At 39.1% G+C, this 18,674-nt stretch overlaps 1 protein-coding gene across 3 annotated transcripts in view; it reads left to right on the forward strand.

Moving 5' to 3' along the window:
* The first annotated feature begins 3,426 nt into the window (after positions 1 to 3,426).
* Positions 3,427 to 18,674, forward strand: part of osbp2b (oxysterol binding protein 2b) — a 408,269-nt gene continuing 393,021 nt past the window's right edge. For all 3 annotated transcript variants that reach the window (XM_073065344.1, XM_073065346.1, XM_073065345.1), the window contains exon 1: positions 3,427 to 3,825. In XM_073065344.1, coding sequence (XP_072921445.1) covers positions 3,470 to 3,825 — 356 coding nt within the window. In that variant the 5' untranslated portion in view covers positions 3,427 to 3,469. The remainder of the gene's footprint in view (positions 3,826 to 18,674) is intronic.

Below are 18,674 nucleotides of genomic sequence, written 5' to 3' on the forward strand. Positions count from 1 at the left end.
TTTCCAGTGACAGCACATCCTTTCTGAGATATGGGACACAAAACTGTTGACAATACTGCAAATGCAGCCTGGCTAGTGCCTTATAAAGGCTCAGTATTATCTCATTGCATTTATACTCTATCCCCCTTGAAATAAATGCTAACATTGCATTTGCCTTCTTTATCAGACTCAAACTGTGAACTAACCTTCTGAGAGTCTTGCATGAGGACTCTAAAGTCCCTCTGCACCTCTGATGTTTGAACCTTCTCCCCATTTAGATAATAGTGCGCACTATTGTTCCTTTTACCAAAATGCATTATCATACATTTCCCAACACTGTATTCCATCTGCCACATTTTGCCCATTCTTCCAATGTGTCCAAGTCCTGCTGCAATCGCATTGCTTCTTCAGCACTACCTGCCCCTCCAATTATCTTCATATCATCTGCAAACTTTGCCACAAAGCCATCAATTCCATTATCTAAATCATTGATAAACAATGTGAAAAGCAGAAGTCCCGAAACTGACTCCTGAGGAACACCACTAGTCACCAGCAACCAACCAGAAAAGGCCCCTTTTATTCCCATTTGCTGCCTCCTGTCTATGTCAGCCATTCCGCTTCCCACTAGTTAGGACATTTACTAAGACAGGTGTTTAAAAAGTGCCCAAAGGATCATTGGGGACCCGAGTCACCCCATCTACAAACTGTTCCAACTGCTACCATCTGGGAAACGCTACTGTAGCATAAATGCCAGGACCAACTGTCTCCGGGAGAGCTTCTTTCACCAGGCCATCAGACTGATTAATTCATGCGGATACAATTGTATTTCTATGTTATATTGACTGTCCTGTTTTCATACTATTTATTACAAATTACTATAAATTGCACATTTAGACAGAGATGTAACGTAAAGATTTTTACTCCTCATGTATATGAAGGATGTAAGTAATAAAGTCAATTCAATTCAATTCATTCATAGTACGTGTACATTATTGAGTAACGGAAGTTGAGACTGACATGGCAGCATAAAGAGACAAACTTTATCAACAGCTTAGAGCACAAGATCCTTCCATGTAAGTAAATGCACAATGAATAACAGATCAATTTAGAGTGATTGTAAATAAATAATTTAATCCCTGTAGGCATGTCAAACCACATAAAACATGAAACTGCACAAGAGCTAGAAAGAAACCAACCTTCCGACCACAACAATACTACGCAAGAAAATAATGCAGATACCACCCCCCGTCGAAGTGCAGATGAAAACAGAATTACTTCAACAACTGAAGGTAATAGCAACAACACAAAGGTACAGTCTCCACAGAATGTCAAAGCTGATCTTACAGACAGAATTATTCTAATATTTAACATCACACTAACAGAATACATAGAATACCCAACAAAATGATCCTACATACCAAAACAAAATAGATTATCAAAATTTGCAAAAATTGTTAATACTCTGAACAAAAATATATGACTACAATATTTAGGAAAACTTGAAACATTTGAAGAACTACACACAATAACATACAGTGCAGTACAACGGCTCCATAATAGTGGCACTCATTAATAGAAACCCAATGAAATGAGAACACTGAAAAGGCAGAAGAGATTAAGAAACAAAACTGAAACCTTAAGAACAGTAATAGCCCACCTAATGGATTTTAAAATGGATAACCTGAACAAGAAAGTTAGGAGAAAAGCTCACAAAATACTAAAGAAATACAAGGTCCATACAAAATATGATCAACCTAACAAAAACATTACAGATTTTATAAATAAAGTAAAACAAAAAGCTTGGAGCATGCAAAGCCAGACTAAATGGATACGTGAAATGTGCCAGATGAAGAAAAAAGAATGATCAGTTCTGAAAAAAGGTTTATTCAGCGCATTGAAACTAAATTTGACACACCAAAATGTCACCAACCCTCGTAGAGAATTACTAACAAACACGAGACAATGAACGTTTGGTCTAATATGTATTCAAACAGGGTGATGCACAATCAAGAAGCAAACTGGATTAGGGAGGGATAACAACACACTCACACAATTAAAGAAATGCAAACACCTGAAGTTACAATGGATATGCTGAAAGCCATTACACAAAAAAACACAATTGGAAAATACCAATAGTGATAATATTCATCATTATTGGTAAAAAAAAAATTCCATGGCTTCATCCGTATCTATTAATGCATATCAACAATTTTCTTAAAATCCTGGAAAATTTTTGACAAGGTAAAAGATATCTCTTACCTAAAGAGAAATCACAAATGACCCATCAAAATATTGTCCTATTACTTGTTTACAAACTATATATAAAATTGTAACATCATGCATCTCACAACTAATCACCACTCACTTCGAAAACCACAATATACTCACAGAAGAGCAGGAAATATGCCACAGGGCTATGAAAAGGATGTAAAGAACAATTGATAATAGTATAATATAATAATACCTTATTATAAATTCAAGCCTAATCCAGTTTTCGAGGTAGGGTTCAACAAATTATATTATGACTGATCCATTATTACAGATAGGACAATCCATAATTACCATCCAGATATAATATTAAAGGATAAACAAGCAATGACAACTTAATAGATATAGTCGTTCCAAATACACATAACATACAGAAATCAATAAGTGCAAAACACCATAAATATGCTGAATTAAAAGAGGAAATTGAAAGACTATGTAAAATGAACAGGATATACATCATCATGTTCATCCCGAAGTCGCTACACAATAGCATTAAACAATTAGGCCTAAACCGTGATACTGTTGGTTTCAATTTCTCTTTACAACCTGCTGGGTGCTTATGGCTTTAAAGAAACCTATTCCACGTTCACAGATTTCCTTGAAGTTAGATGGCACGCGAATAACTAGGTAAATATGTCCTTTCTTTGAAGAATAGATCTCTGTAATAACTACCAGGATGCTGTAGATGTTGGAAAACTGGAGCAACACGCACACAAAGTGCTGGACGAACTCAGCAACATCTGTGGAGGGAAATTATTTCAATGTTTCTGGCCAAGACCCTTCATCAAGACTGGCAGGGAAGGGAGCAGAAAGGTAGGGGTAGGAACAGAAGCTGGCAGGTCATAGGTGAGTCCTACCTTTCCTCTTGCATGCGGACATCAATGATCTGCTAGTTTGATCTCTTAATCCTCCTCCCCACACTACTTTATTATTCTGGCGCCTGCCCCTTTCTTGATGAAGGGTCGCAGTATGAATCGTCGACTGTCCTTTTTCCTGCTACAGATGCTGTTTGTCCTCTAGCACTTTGTGTGTCACTTTACACACACAAATCACGTTTAAAGACTCGCGCCACTGATGTCCTAAAAGATATATAGATATTTATTTTTAAACTGAGGATTACTTTTGTTCGGATGTTGTTGCTGACAATCGGTAGTACTTTTTTTCTCCCGTTCACACGATGTGTGTTTTGTTTCGGTGCTGAAATGGAGAGTGGCAGCCGTTAATGGGGAGCTTCCCACTGCAGCTGCCGGACCTTTCCCCCAGCCATGGGCTGGGCCGGGCCGGCCAGGCCAGGCCTCCGCCCCCGCCTCTCTGGGGCCCGCCTCCCCTCCTGCCCGAGACCCGCCTCTTTCATGGGGAAGCCGGCTGCTGTCCTTGTCTCAGCGCCGTGCACGGACATCCGTTCGGCCGCGGCATGAACGAGGTGCCCCAGGAGGCGGGTGGCTTGGCGGGGCCCGCACTGCCCCCGGCCGCCACCGCTGACACTCGCAGAGGCTGGCTCCACAAATGGACCAACTATCTGAAAGGTTACCAGCGCCGCTGGTTCGTGCTCAGCAACGGGCTCCTCTCCTATTACAGGTAACCGGGCATGTCCATCCGCTTTACTTTGTAACTTCGCAAATAGGCGAGAGGGTTTGGGTACAACCTGAGGCGTTTTTTTCATGATTAAAGGGACACCCGCCTGAAATGAGACAACAAAGTGGTGCACCTCGGAGCTTAGGCTCGGGACATGTAGTTCTTATTTCACTGTAATGATTTGAAAAGCAGTTCATCAGCAGGTTGTTTATTTGGCAACTTTTAATATAGTAAATCAGCCCGAGAGGGTGGTAAACCCTGATCACATTTAGCAGATAACTGGCTGGCCACTGGAAAAGCCGTTATCCACCAGGCTATGAACTGACACCTGAGATGCGGGTTTAATTTACATAGAAGATAGAACACTTCAGCAACTTTGGACCACGATGTCTGTGTTGAAAATGATGCCAAATTAAATCTCTTCTGCCTCTACGTGATCCATTTCTCGCTATATCCTGCATGTTCACGTCTCTATCTAAAAGCCTCTTAAACGCCACTGTGGTATCTGTTTCCACCTCCACCCTCGGCTGCCTGTTGCAGGCTCCTGTCAGTCCATTTTTGGTACACGTAGGTTCACCTTGGTGACTGATGGCACCAAGGTACGTAGGGAGCAAATTGTTAAGGGCTTGGGCTAAGATGTAGAGAATTCTGGAGTTTAAGCCCTTGGCATGTGAAAGCATAGCAGTCAATGATGGGACATGGGGCAAATTATAAACGGGGTTACATTTAAAGCAGCACTGGGCAGCATGATAGCGTAGCCGTTAGTGTAACACTACAGCTTCAAGATTTGGGTTCAATTCCATTCCTGTCTTAGGAGTGTGTATGTCCCTTCTGTGACCTGTGGGTTTCCTTTGTGTTCTTTGATTTCCTTCCATATTCCAAAGACATATGGGTTAGTTAGTTGCTGGCATGCTATGTTGGTACAGGAAACAGGCAATACTTGCAAGCTGCCCCAGCACATATTCGGAATATGTTAGTTGTTGATGCAAATGATGCTTTTCACTGTATGTTTTGCTATACATATGGCAAATAAATCTAATCCTTAAGATCTTTAGCTTTAAAATGGAAAGAAAAGCAATGTGCATTGGGAGTGTTAGCTACATTAAAATAAATTTGCAATTTTATTCTAGTGAATGACAAATATATCCATTCCACGCAGAAGAATAGTCAAAAAATTGAATCCAGTACCATGTCTTGAAATCAAGAAAGGTGCATATAATTTGGAGGGAATGTATTTAGAAGTACTGCCCTAGTCATACCTTGGTATGTACTGTGTTGTTTTCAAGTCTTGAATTGCAGGAGAAGATGTTTTGGAAAAGATCATAGAATTGAACTAATGAAACTTGTACAAAAATACTAGAGAAATCTGACCTTTTAAGCTTTGGAGATGACTGAAAGTTAATTTTGTCATGTTTTTTAATGCCATGGGAAAAATCAGAAGGGTTAATAAAATAAACATAAGCATGCAGATGTAGGGTCATAACTCGTAAAAGAACCACACAACATCGTGTTCGAAGAATGACTTTAGAGTGGACTTCTGGGTACAAGTGTGGAATTTTACCATTGGTCTGCAGAAGAATATCATTAACTGTCTTTTCAAGGCCAAGCAGACATTAAAGTATGACTTGGCAGCAATCCTTGGAATGATGCAATGAAAGGCTTGGAAGGAATAACTTTAAATTTAATAAAGCAGGAGCTGTCTGCTGCACCAATTTCTCTTCTGGACATTGCTACTCTGCAAGTTACAGTCATTCAATCAGACCTCGTGAATACTGAAAATAGAATGGAAAATGCTGGAAATTATCAGTAAAACAATCACTGGCAATGTGAAATTTGTTGTTTTGTAGCAGCAGTACATTGCAATACATAATAATAAAAATGAAATTACAATAAGTATATATTAAAAATATTTAATTAAATAAGTAGTGCAAAAAGATAGTGGCATATTGGAGTTTGTTTAAAAAAAACAATGAGTGAATGTCTGTTAGGTCAAAAGACCACTTAACTCTTTCTGAAACTTGCAGCAAGTGAAGTCCATTAAACACTGAGATAACCATGAGTAACCATTAAAATGTGAATGTCTGTTGATAGCTGGATTCTTTCTTCAGGTGTATTGCTTGTTTGAAAACATAAATGTATTGCAAGTCCAAGGAATGTTGTGTGCTACAAGATAATGAGGGGTGACCATTAAGATGTCTTAATTGATTTATGAGGGTATGCTGAATGCTGTGTTAGTGGACACATGATGTGTTGTTTGGTGTAAGCATGCTGAGTTAATGTAAGATCAAAGGGTTTGTCTTGTGGGTGTCTACACTTGTGGATCTTGTATAAATGTAAGAATTTTTCATTAATTCTTTGGATTTCAACTGGGGCTGGAAATCATGATCGGTGCTTGTGATTAAGGGGTGGTTTCATGAGAGAGCCAGAAATCAGAGTTCCACCAACAACAGGAACAATCAAGTGGTGACTAAGAATATGAAGCCCAGAGTCTTTTTGACTTGCTATGTAGTATTCTGTGTGGTTTGTGCTTTTTTATGATAAGAAATTACACTTAAGTTACTTTGTTGTGCCTGTCTGCTTATTTCCACACTTGAATTGTTGGGACTGATTAACCCAGCCCATTACAGAGAGGATAAAAGATAGGTAGTATTCATGGATTAATTGTCCATTCCAAAATCTAAAGGTGGAGGGGAAGAAGCTGTTCCTGATACATTGAGTGTGTGTCTTCAGGTTTCTGTGTCTTGTCATTGATGGTAGCGATGAGAAGAGGATACGTCCTGGGTGACAAGAGTTCATAATGTTGGATGCCGTCTTTTTGAGACGTTGCCTTTTGAAGTTGTTCTCGTTGCTGGGGAGGCTGGTGCCCATGATGGAGCTGGTTGAGTTTACAACTTTCTGCAACTTTTTTCAATTCTGTACATTGGCCTGTCCATACCGGACGGTGAGGCAACAAGTTAGAATGCTCTTCGTGGTATATGGTGTAGAAATTTGTGAGTGTCTTTGGTGACATACCAAATCTCCCCAAACTCCTAATGAAATATGGCTATTGTGGTGCCTTCTTTGTAATTGCATCAACATGTTAGGCCCAGGATAGATCTGCAGAGATGTTGACATCCAGGGACTTGAAACTGCTTACCTTTCCACTGCTTATCCCTCATTGAGGACTGGTGTGTGTTCCCTTGAAGTTCACAATCATTTCCTTGGTCATACTGGGATTGAGTGCACTGTTGTTATTGCGACACTACTCAACCAGCTTGTTCCTGTATGCCGTCTGAAATTCTGCCAATAATAGTTGTGTTGTCAGGAAATTTATAGATGGTGTTTGAGCTGTGCCTAACCACACAGTTGTGAGTACAGAGAGAATAGAGTAGTGGTCTTAGCACACATCCTTGAGGTGCACCAGTGTTGTTGTCTGTAAGGAGGAGATGCTACTTCTGACCTGCACGGGTTGTGGTGAGGAAGTCAAGGATCCAGTTGCAGAGGGAGATAGAGATAGATAGATAGATACTTTATTCATCCCCATGGGGAAATTCAACATTTTTTCCAATGTCCCATACACTTGTTGTAGCAAAACTAATTTCATACAATACTTAACTCAGTAAAAATATGATATGCCTCTAAATCACTCTCTCAAAAAGCATTAATAATAGCTTTTAAAAAGTTCTTAAGTAGTTTACTTAAATACATTAAATACAATCAACCCCGGCACTTTAACATATCTTACTCCTGGCGGTTGAATTGTAAAGCCTAATGGCATTGGGGAGTATTGACCTCTTCATCCTGTCTGAGGAGCATTGCATCGATAGCAACCTGTCACTGAAACTGCTTCTCTGTCTCTGGATGGTGCTATGTAGAGGATGTTCAGGGTTTTCCATAATTGACCGTGGCCTACTCAGCGCCCTTCGCTCTGCTACCGATGTTATACTCTCCAGTACTTTGCCCACGACAGAGCCCGCCTTCCTTACCAGCTTATTAAGACGTGAGGCGTCCCTCTTCTTAATGCTGCCTCCCCAACACGCCACCACAAAGAAGAGGGCGCTCTCCACAACTGACCTATAGAACATCTTCAGCATCTCACTACAGACATTGAATGACGCCAACCTTCTAAGGAAGTACAGTCGACTCTGTGCCTTCCTGCACAAGGCATCTGTGTTGGCAGTCCAGTCTAGCTTCTCATCTAACTGTACTCCCAGATACTTGTAGGTCTTAACCTGCTCCACACATTCTCCATTAATGATCACTGGCTCCATATGAGGCCTAGATCTCCTAAAGTCCACCACCATCTCCTTGGTCTTGGTGATATCGAGACGCAGGTAGTTTGAGTTGCACCATATCACAAAGTCCTGTATCAGTTTCCTATACTCCTCCTCCTGTCCATTCCTGACACACCCCACTATGGCCGTGTCGTCAGCGAAGTTCTGCACGTGGCAGGACTCCGAGTTATATTGGAAGTCTGATGTGTACAGGGTGAACAGGACCGGAGAGAGCACGGTCCCCTGCAGCGCTCCTGTGCTGCTGACCACCGTGTCAGACCTACAGTCTCCCAACCGCACATACTGAGGTCTATCTGTCAAGTAGGCACAGGTTTTGGAGCTTATTGATTAGAACTGAGGGTATGATTGCATTGAATGCTGAGCTGTAATCAATAAAAAGCAGCCTGGTGTAGGTATTATTTTTGCAACACACACACAAAATGCTGGAGGAATTCAGCAGGTCAGGCAGCATGTATGGAAACAAGTAAGTAGTCGATATTTTGGACTGGAGGATATTATTATTGTCCAGATGATCCAAGGCCAAGTGGAGAGTCAGTGAGATAGCATCTACTGTGCTTTCTTTGTAATTGCATCAATGTGTTAGACCCAGGATAAATCCTGTTGTGGCAATAGGCAAATTGCAGCGGCTCCAGGTCCTTGCTTAGGCAGTAGTTGATTCCACCAACCTTTCAAAGCACTTCATCACAGTAGATGTGAGTGCCATTGCAAAAATTGCAAAATGTTGAGGTAGCTCATCCTGTTATAAAAGTTGAACATGTAGGAACAGTGGCTAGGATTACTGATTATCATAAGGCTGTTATGTGACAGGTTGGAGGGTGAGATCCTGTTCTTTGAACATGCATTGGTTTTAGTACAGGAGGTCACAGATAACAAGGCCAGATAGCAAAGTTTGGATCAAATTTAATGGTGAAATTCCATGATGAACTGTTTTCTAAGAAAATAGGAGCATGTGTGGATGACTCAGACACACCCAGCATTCAATATGATCATGGTTTCCTTCACAGGTGCTTCTTACAAAGTTGAGAATTTCCAGCATTTTCTGTTTTATTTAAGATTTCCAGCAGCTCATTACTTAAAAACACATAGATGCTGGCAGTATGTAAATAGGCAGGCATCAATGTGTACAGGCAGTCCCCGGGTTACGAACGAGTTCCGTTCCTGAGTCCGTCTTTAAGTCGGATTTGTACGTAAGTTGGAACAAATACATCCAGTATTATTTAGTGTCAGTCAAACGTTTGTCTTAATATATAGTATATATTTTACCTTTCTATGTATCTAAAACACTTAAGAAACATATGTATTCCAATAATTAAACCACTGCGTTGCTTAGTAATTGTAGCTTTCATCGGGGCAGGGCCTTTCACATGATCCATTATTCTCACTTTATCCTTTACCCTTTAAAATTGTTCCGATTGTTGACCGACTGTAGCCTAACGCTTTTCCAATGACCGATGACGTTTCACCTCTTTCCAAACGCTTTATTATTTCCACTTTATTTTCATTTGTGATCGTTTCCCGTCAATGGACCAGAAACACTACGGGTGGCGGGTCTCAAGCTCCGCCGTGTCCTAAGGACCACCGTACTGAATTCCCCGGGTCCTAAAGTCCATCACACTGAGACAGGTTAAATGGGACAAGTGGGGGTTGTGCTGGGTTTGGGTTTGGGTATTTGATCCTTCACAATATTTCACGTGGGAATTTAAACTGGAGGTGGCAGTGTTTTTTTTATGAGGTCAAACTGTGAGCTTGACATCAACCCGGTGTGGATGGAGTGCGCGCTCAGGAGCAGTCTGTCACTGGATAGAACTTGGGAACTTCTGTTCCCGAGCCCGGCACTGATCTCACTGTGCCACCAGCCAACTGGAAAAGGGGGGGGGGGGTGGCAGTCAGGGTGAATCTTGCTAAGAAAAATTTAAGCCAAATACAAAGTTACACACTCAACACAGTGTCAACAGCAATGACTTAAAATGGCGGACGATGTAGCGATCCGACTTAAAATGGCAGACTGTGTCGTGATCCAACTTAAAATGGCGGACGGCGTTCTCCTTCCTCGGTTCGTAAGTACGAGTTGTTCGTAAGTCGGACATTCGTAACTCAGGGACTACCTGTATTTACAAACAATCCCATGTTGGCCTTTACATAGGCCAGATATAGCTGTCGATGTGAAATTTTATTACTAGTCCAACTGGTGTAAGCAGCTTGGACTGTCGTGGCTCTTGTTACTGCATGATAAGTGTATGTGATCCACACCACCTGTGACAGATCCTGGCATACACTGGGAAATAAATAAAACCTTTGATTACTCTTTTTATAAGACAATAAGGACTTTGATTGTACTTCAAGATTCCAAGACGTTCAATATAATGTTGATTCATTCAGTACTAACAGCAATGAAATTATTGGAACAACTCACAAAAAATGCTGGAGGAACTCAGCAGGTCAGACATTATTTGAGGATGCTTTCTGGCATGCATTTTTTTTGTTTAAGATAAATGAGAGAAGATGTGTTTATAGAGTTAATAAAAAGTAGTACAAGAGCTTGGAATAAATAGTATTTCTTTAGTCTAAAACATTAAGTATGCTGTCTTGTTGACGAGAAAAGAATCTTATTTTCAACTATTTCTGTGAATCTTACATTTGTTGATCATGGGTAGAGTGGTTCAATTAAACCATTTAGAGAGGGAGATATTAAATGTAAATAGTAAACTGAACTAAGCAACATGCTGCTAAGGTCATCCTCACTGTACCAATGTTTTATCAGCTGATTTACCATTTCACTGCTCTCTCATGTACACTGCCACCAACCTCCCATCCCGCCACCCCCACGCCATCACTGACTAAAGATGAGACACTTCATAAGACTTTGACCTGAGTGAACAATCTGAATTGAAGGTTTGTTAAGCTTAATATTACAAGCACTTTCTATTTCTCGTCCTTTTCCCCACCTGCAGTAAAGCATGTGGTTACTTTAATTGTTTGAGTTTCAACTAAGAGCCAAACTAAAACTAGCAGTTTTAGTCGCTGGTTTATGTAGCCTCTATCCAGTATCCAGATTTGCTGGTTCTGAGCCAGGATGTCAGCTGATGCTGTTAGGTAGAATAGCAGGAATTGTAAATGAACAAAAGCTCTGTTTGAAGCTGCTTTGCCAGCACTGAATTGAGTTGCTGACCAGTTGACAATGATACATAGGCATGAAAAAAAATCTTTTGAACGTAATTGACCTCTCTGATCTATTTTTGAATCATGTCCTTCACAATCCTGAATAAATGTCCCGTCATTGCTTTATGTCAACTTAAGGTACTGAAGTTCTCAGCTGGGTTAATTTACTTATAATTTGAGGAGGTGTCTTGAATGCTTAAATTCCTTGGTTTGAAAGAAAACTAAAGTTAATTGGACTGATAGCAAATCAGCCACCTAGATTGCAGATATGATCAGTAATTGAAAACGCAAGTTATGTGTGTTTGAAACGGAATGCTTTGGGAATTAGAACTGAGCCCTTTCATCCAATGGAGCAACCTTTTGTATCGTTCCTTGGAATTAACCAGTGTGAAGATTAATTTCATGGCTTGGTTGAGTCAGGGAAAATGATTAAAGAATAGCAGTTAGAGGGGGGTAAGTGAAAATTTGTTGGTTTATACCTATACTTTGTGTGGTGTACTTAAGGGAAACATAGAGGAGAAAGTTAAGGAAAGTCTCTGATTGCACGAGACAACAAAGATTTTGCTTCCTGAATACTTTTGAGTGTATCTTATGGATTTTGGGCTGCTGATCATGAAAATCACCATGAAATTTCTCCATCACATACCACTTTTTAACAAATCGCCAATATTTCTTATTTCAATTTATATTTCAGGTCAATTAAAATGTTACCCACAATGTAAGCTGAAAAGTTTTCTATCTTGTCTAGGCATGCTTATGCAGGGTGGATGCTGCAGGGCAGGACAGGCTTTAGAAAAACATGACATGGAGTCCAGAGGAGGCAGTGAAGATTCACGAGCCAGGAATGGAAAACAACAATGATACTGATACAGATTTTGAACCTTATGTTGAGTAAGCCTCATTTGATAATTCAATCTGAGTTAAATGATCTGGTCAGAGACTTCTGTTTGTCAAAGGCAAAAGCAGAATTATTGGGTTGAAGACAGCAAGGATGGAATCCAGTTACAGAAGTTTCCATAAAGGATTTTGATATTTGAGACAGATTTTTTCCTACAATAACTGATGCTAAGGTTAAGGAAGGCATTTTTGTGGTCCACAAATTAAACCGGTCATCAATTTCAGACAATTTGAAGAACTTCTACTGCGACCAGAGAAAATCGCGTAGAAGCATTCAAAGATGTTATTGAAAATTTTCAGAGCACCTAATTATGTGCAGCTAGTTGACAACATTCTTTCGAGCATACAAAACCATGAAGTGCAACATGTCACTAAAGATTAATTTTCTCCATTCTCATTTAGACATCTTCCCTGCAAATCTTGGTGCTGTCAGTGATGGGCATGGTGAAAAGTTTCACCAGGAAATTGCCATCATGGAGAAACAGTATCAGGACAACTGGACCCCATCAGTGCTATTTATTGTTGGACACTTAAGTGAGGAGCCTCAGATATTGAGCACAAATGAAAATCATCAAAACATTTTTAGCTTAGTTGAACTGTTGCAAAGTTCAGCACTGTTATGCAATTAAATGCATTATAGTCAATAAAAGTTAATTTTTTTTGTTTTTCCAAATTCCTACATGATGCAAGTAGTCTGAACTTACAGTACATTTGTGTTCAGCTTCAAGTGGTCTATCATAACCAAAAAGAAAGCTGCAGAAGCATCATTTTCAAAAGAATTCTGAGGAAGCAACATTTTTGAAAAAAAATTGTTTTCCAGTATTGTTATCCAATTATAGGATAGACTGGCTCAAAGTTTTTCCATGGACCCATTTGTGGATACATGATCTCTAAAGGATGGAAGGGTGGACCTGTGTGAAGCATTGTAATGTCATTTGAATAATAAATAATGAATAATAATTAAAGTTATCATGATATTGTTATAACTGACTTTTATGTTTTATATGGAACAAAGGTCAAGCTGTTAAATGAGCTGGCTCTTCCAAAAACCACCCGGCAGTTTTCTGATCGGCAACACCCCCTGCTGGCGGATTGGCAATGCCCCTGGCAATTTAAGGCTTTCTGATCAAAGGTGGCACACATGAACCCGAATGTTAAGATTGTGTATGTGGAGCTGCAAAATGCCATTTTTGCATTTGTTTTAAAGTTGTACCTCTTCTTTGCAAACAACTAAATATCTGGATTCATGTCAGTTCCTTTTGTTCTGCTAGTGTTGCTGAAATACACCTTGTACATCAGTTCATTTTATCTTGATACATTCTTCAAATTCTTGTATCCTTCCAGTTTAGGCCCTAGTTTCTGATGTGGAGTTGCTGCTGGGGCACCAAAAGTATTCGTATTAATTCTTGGAGACTAGGGCTGTCCTGGCCTCTTGAGCAGAAGTGACAGCAGACAGCATGCTTTTATTTATGACCTTCTTACACTTCTGACCTTGTCAGGCTGTGGCTTCTCAGATAAGTCATAACAAACAATAAATACAATTAACTTTGTTCTGCTTTGTGGGATATTGCATATTTCTTTAAGTGATCCTCTCTGTGAAATCTAAGTGAGTAAATGGGAATATATTACACATTTAAATTTTCTCAAAAGAAGAAAGATGAGAAACTTGAATGTATCTGGCCTGTGTATCTGCTTAATTTTTTCATACCACCTATTGCTTTTCTTGGTTCACAACAATGTGGACTAATTCCAGAAAGCAATATGCAGGATGACATTTTGCAGTTAGAAGCCCATTTTCAAGGATGGATATTTCAGGAAGAGATTACAGGAGATTACTGACAGTCCTTTGCTTGCCGCTCACTATTTCCAGAATCCAAATGTCACAGCCTAGAACCAAGTTTCCTGAATGGCCAGCATACAATGCCTGGGCCGTCTGTCAATACATGGATGGGAAGATTCTGCTGAGATGTTGGACTGCATAGAGAGGTCAATATCTAAAGAGAGCCACATGAAGATAGATAAGCTGATATGGAAGGTTAGCAGATGCTTGACACCATGGTGAGCAGGATTAAAACCCCTAAACTGCTGCCAGTGCTTTAAAAGATGCGCTTCCATGTTCCACATCTGGGCAACCATCCTGGGAAAGAAGTTGGCAGATTTTATATGCTGGGAAGTTTTAAAAATTTGAATCCACTGATTTATTCTTTGCTATTGATTTCAGTAATGTTGAGGACAGACTGACTTTAACAAACTGTTGTTGTGGTATATGTGGCTTAGATGTTTATGTTGTAAACATAGTTTTTAGGCTGATTTTTTTGAAAAGAATCACAATTAGATCTATTATCACTGATGTGAAAATTGTTGTTCAGAAGTATTACAATGCGATAAGTAAAATGCTCTATAAATTAAAATAAGATATTTGTATATTAAAAAAACAGTGCAAATAGAGAGCAAAAAAAATAGAGAGGTAGTGTTCATGGGCTCATTGTCCATTCAGAAATCTGAGGGTTGAGGGGAAGAAGCCATTCCCAAAACATTGAAAACGTTAAAAGTAAAAGGTAATTTTTATTGATAAAAGTGATTGTAACATTATCATCTACCATCTTGTGACTATTAAAGCAATTATTGAACTCTGCTTTCAGAAGCAGTTGCCATTCCAAAAATTCAGAAGATGAGAAAAGATAAAACGAAGCCACTTTTGTAGGAACAGCATCGGAAATGTGAGAGGGCTTGACAAACCGTCTGCTGGAATTAAGTTTTGAATTGAGATTGGTATCGTGGCTAAAACTGAACTTCAGAGACATGAAGACGTAGCATAGGATTTAGCAAGTTATTTGTATTGCATTTTGTAAAGAGAAACATGGTTATATTATTAGGAAAGAACTATAACAGACATTGTAAGAAAAAATCAATGTGTTTCTCATTGCCTTTGGCATATGTAAGTTTTATTATTCAATAGCAGAGCAAACTTGTGTGCTTGAAAATTAGAAAATGCTGAAAGTAATCAGGATTGGTAGTATTTGTGGAAAGTCAAACGTAATTATATTTGGGATTGATGTGGTATTATTGACCTGAATTATTAACTCTTTTATTGCATTGTTTTCTCTTCCCTAAGTGGTTAGATTGATATTGATGTATTAATCTCAAGTTTTGTTTGGGATATTATTCTTGTCATTAGAGACAACGATCTTTGATATGTCTGATACTCTATCTGGATTTTGATAGTGTTCTGCTCTTCAGGTGATGAAGGTAGTTAAAATGCAACAAATGGGTATCTCATATTATTTAACATGCTGGAGACAAATATTATAGTTTGATAATGTGGCCAATTATGGACCCTCATATCCGTGAGCAGTTACACTCTGCATAATTAATGTGATATATGTACTGCCAGGGCAGCGTTCATAATATGGCTCTCTACGGATTCATATGCCATCCATTACTTGTTCAGCTCCTTTTAAATTTGTCAATGCAAGGCAGATTTTATGGAGAAAATTATGAAAACAGCCAAATAAAAATAGAATTATATATTTCTTGGTTTCTTTTGCCCTCTCTTTAATATTGCCTATTCAGCATGATTGAAACAAAGGAAGACTCATTGTACGCTGATCTGGGTTAAATGGTGGCGGTTTATTAAGTGGGGAGGGTTGAGAGAATTGTTGGGAAGGTTTAACTCTTCGGTATCAGCAAGCATGTGAAACATGAGTTTATATTTTTGAAAGATCCTTTTGGGTTTGAGTTTATTGACTAAATATTTCTGAGTTGTATGGGTATTATCTAAACCTCATTGTCTAATCCTCTAATTGTGCAACTGATATGCCATTGTGATGATAGAGTGGGTTGTCGATTTTCAGTTTTATCCTCAGGGCAAACATTTTTAAGGTAGCACTAGTGGAATATTGATACATTTGTGACAATAAGGAGAAAAAGAAGAGTTTCTGTGCATGGTCAGTAGACTGGAAGGTCAGATCATAGAAATGAATCCAATTGAATCCTTGCCAAGATCAACTTCTCACAGGTAATGAATTATGTTTCATTATTCATATAGGATCGGTCAAGCTGCAATCTCCAAAAATATACTGGTTCAGTATTTAAATTATTGGACTAATAGTGTAGGGATGGGGACTTAAAAATCCAGAAACCAATGTTCAAATCCCAACATAGTAGTTTTGGGATTTAAAATGGAAAAATAAAGTAAATTGACAAAAGATATGCAGTCTATTTTAGACTTCTATCTGCTGCACATATTTGCTTTTAAACTCTGAATGCACTTGGAAGCTCAAAACTGAGCATCCATTGCATACTGTGGACCATTGACAGCAGCAAGAATTTATAGGACCACAAGCCTTGTAAATTGTATGGATGAGATCAACAGTAAGATCCAATGCCCTGGAAAGTGGTTTTGCAACGCTTTGTGCAGAGTGAAGGGTGTGACAAGATACCAAAGAGGTCATGGTGATCCACTGCAACCAAGGAAGACTCCAGTTGTGATGACTTTTCATACCATTGGACCTGGATTCCAAAGTCAAGAGAATGCAACTGCCCCAGATCAGCAACTTTTCCACTTTAAAATCTCTTCTGCACAGGTGTCTTCGTGCAGTTTCAACGTAATTAAAAAAGCTACACAGATCCAACTGTCATCATTGGATATAATAGACAACCAATCAACAATCACAATATCTGTCAATCAGGTTCAATGAGGAGTAATGAGTGCAGAAATACATTCTAAGAGAAGTACTGTTGATAATGTAATGAAGGTATTGTCTTTTTTTACTGTCTTACTCCCTTTTATGGCTAAGGATTTTTGGTGCATTTTTGTCCCCGTTTAAGGCTAAAACGTTGTTAGCTGTTCTGCTGAAATGGCAATTTTTAGTTAGTCACGTATGCGAAGTATGGCAGACTGTATTGTTCCCTTTTTGTTTAAGATTGTTCCTGCTTTATAACTAACTAGCTTTATAATTAACCTGTGGTCAAAACAGTCGGAGCAAGCTTTGCACCTAGATCTGCATGCGAGGATGGACAAATATGGACCCTCTGCTGTGCTGATTGCTTAAGAGGAAGTAACTCAAAGGCTGTTGTAACTATTATAAATTCTGCAAATTACCTGTATAAAAGGGATGGTATCTGTATGTATGGTAGCGATCCTAGGAGAGAGGCCGGGTCGGCAAGAGGGGATTCTTGCCCACTGTAGATCTTGGATCTCTCGCCGGCTGAAGTCGCAATAAAGAAGAAACGGTTGATTGAAATTATACGGTGTCTGACTTGACTCAATTCCACACTATGGCAATGGTACAAGTTGGCTTTTTAAAATACCACTCAAGATTGTTTAATGTTAAAAAAAAAGATTGTTTAATGTCATTTCCAGTACACAAGTGCAAAAGAGATAAATAATTGTTACTCTGGATTCAATGCAGCACAAAAAATGTGATAAAGAACACAATTATGATTTTTTTTAAAAGCACAATTAATATAAACACATAAGATAGCTTATGTGATAGATTTATTGTATGTCCATAAAATGATGTGAGGAACAGAAGTGTCTATAGATAAAGTGATTGACAGGAAATGATAAAATAGAGATGGTTCAGGGTGTGGAGGGGTGGGTGAGTGGGTGGATGTCTTGATCAGCCTTACTGCTTGGGGAAAGTAACCTTTTTTGAGTCTGGTGGTATTGGCGTGGATGTGATGTAGCCTCCTCCCTGATGGGAGTGGGACAAACAGTTCATGAGCAAGATGAGCGGATCCTGCAAGATATTTTTATCCCTTTTCAATATATGTTTATTATCAAAATATTTATGCAGGATATGGCCCTGAGATTCATCTTCTCCACAGATGGTACCTATTCAAAGGTGAGTATCAACCCCCCTGCGTATAAAAATACAAATTTACAACAATAAGAATATCACCCCCATCCCAAATCTTGCGAACGGCAACAAGAAAATCAACTGCTCTATGCGCAAAAAAATTGTAACCAGAAAGAACGAACGAAAACAGATAAAACACAAAATTGAATGAATCCCTATTCAGCTCAGCTCAGTATTCATTAGTCCAATCCACAAACTGCAGATTGAGAACTTCGGTGCCATCCTCCAGTAGCATCGAGGGATCTGTTAAGATGGAGGGAAGATGGGGTGAATGTAGATGGTTGGTAAATAAGATGTGGGTGAGGGCAGTGTCAATGGTGGAAAAAGGAAACGTCTGTTTTTGAAGAAGAAGGAAACCTTTGATACCCTGGAAAGGAAAGCCTTATCCTGGAAGCAGATGCTGCAATTATTGTAAATGTTAGCTACTGCCAGTCAGCCTTTGTGGTAGCTAAAAATTAGCTTTTCTTCATTTGTTTTGATTTCAGTTGCTCAAGACAATATTTAATAAAATTTAGTTTACTTTCTTTGTTGAACTCTTCAACTTTTTGTCTTCGAGACATAATTAAATAATCTTATACCTTAATTAAATCTGTCAACTTCCACTGTCCCAGAGAAAACAAACTCGGCCTTTTCAATCTTTTTTCAGAGCTGATATATT

This window comes from Hemitrygon akajei, chromosome 14 (genome assembly GCF_048418815.1).
Source record: "Hemitrygon akajei chromosome 14, sHemAka1.3, whole genome shotgun sequence".
Taxonomy (NCBI): domain Eukaryota; kingdom Metazoa; phylum Chordata; class Chondrichthyes; order Myliobatiformes; family Dasyatidae; genus Hemitrygon; species Hemitrygon akajei.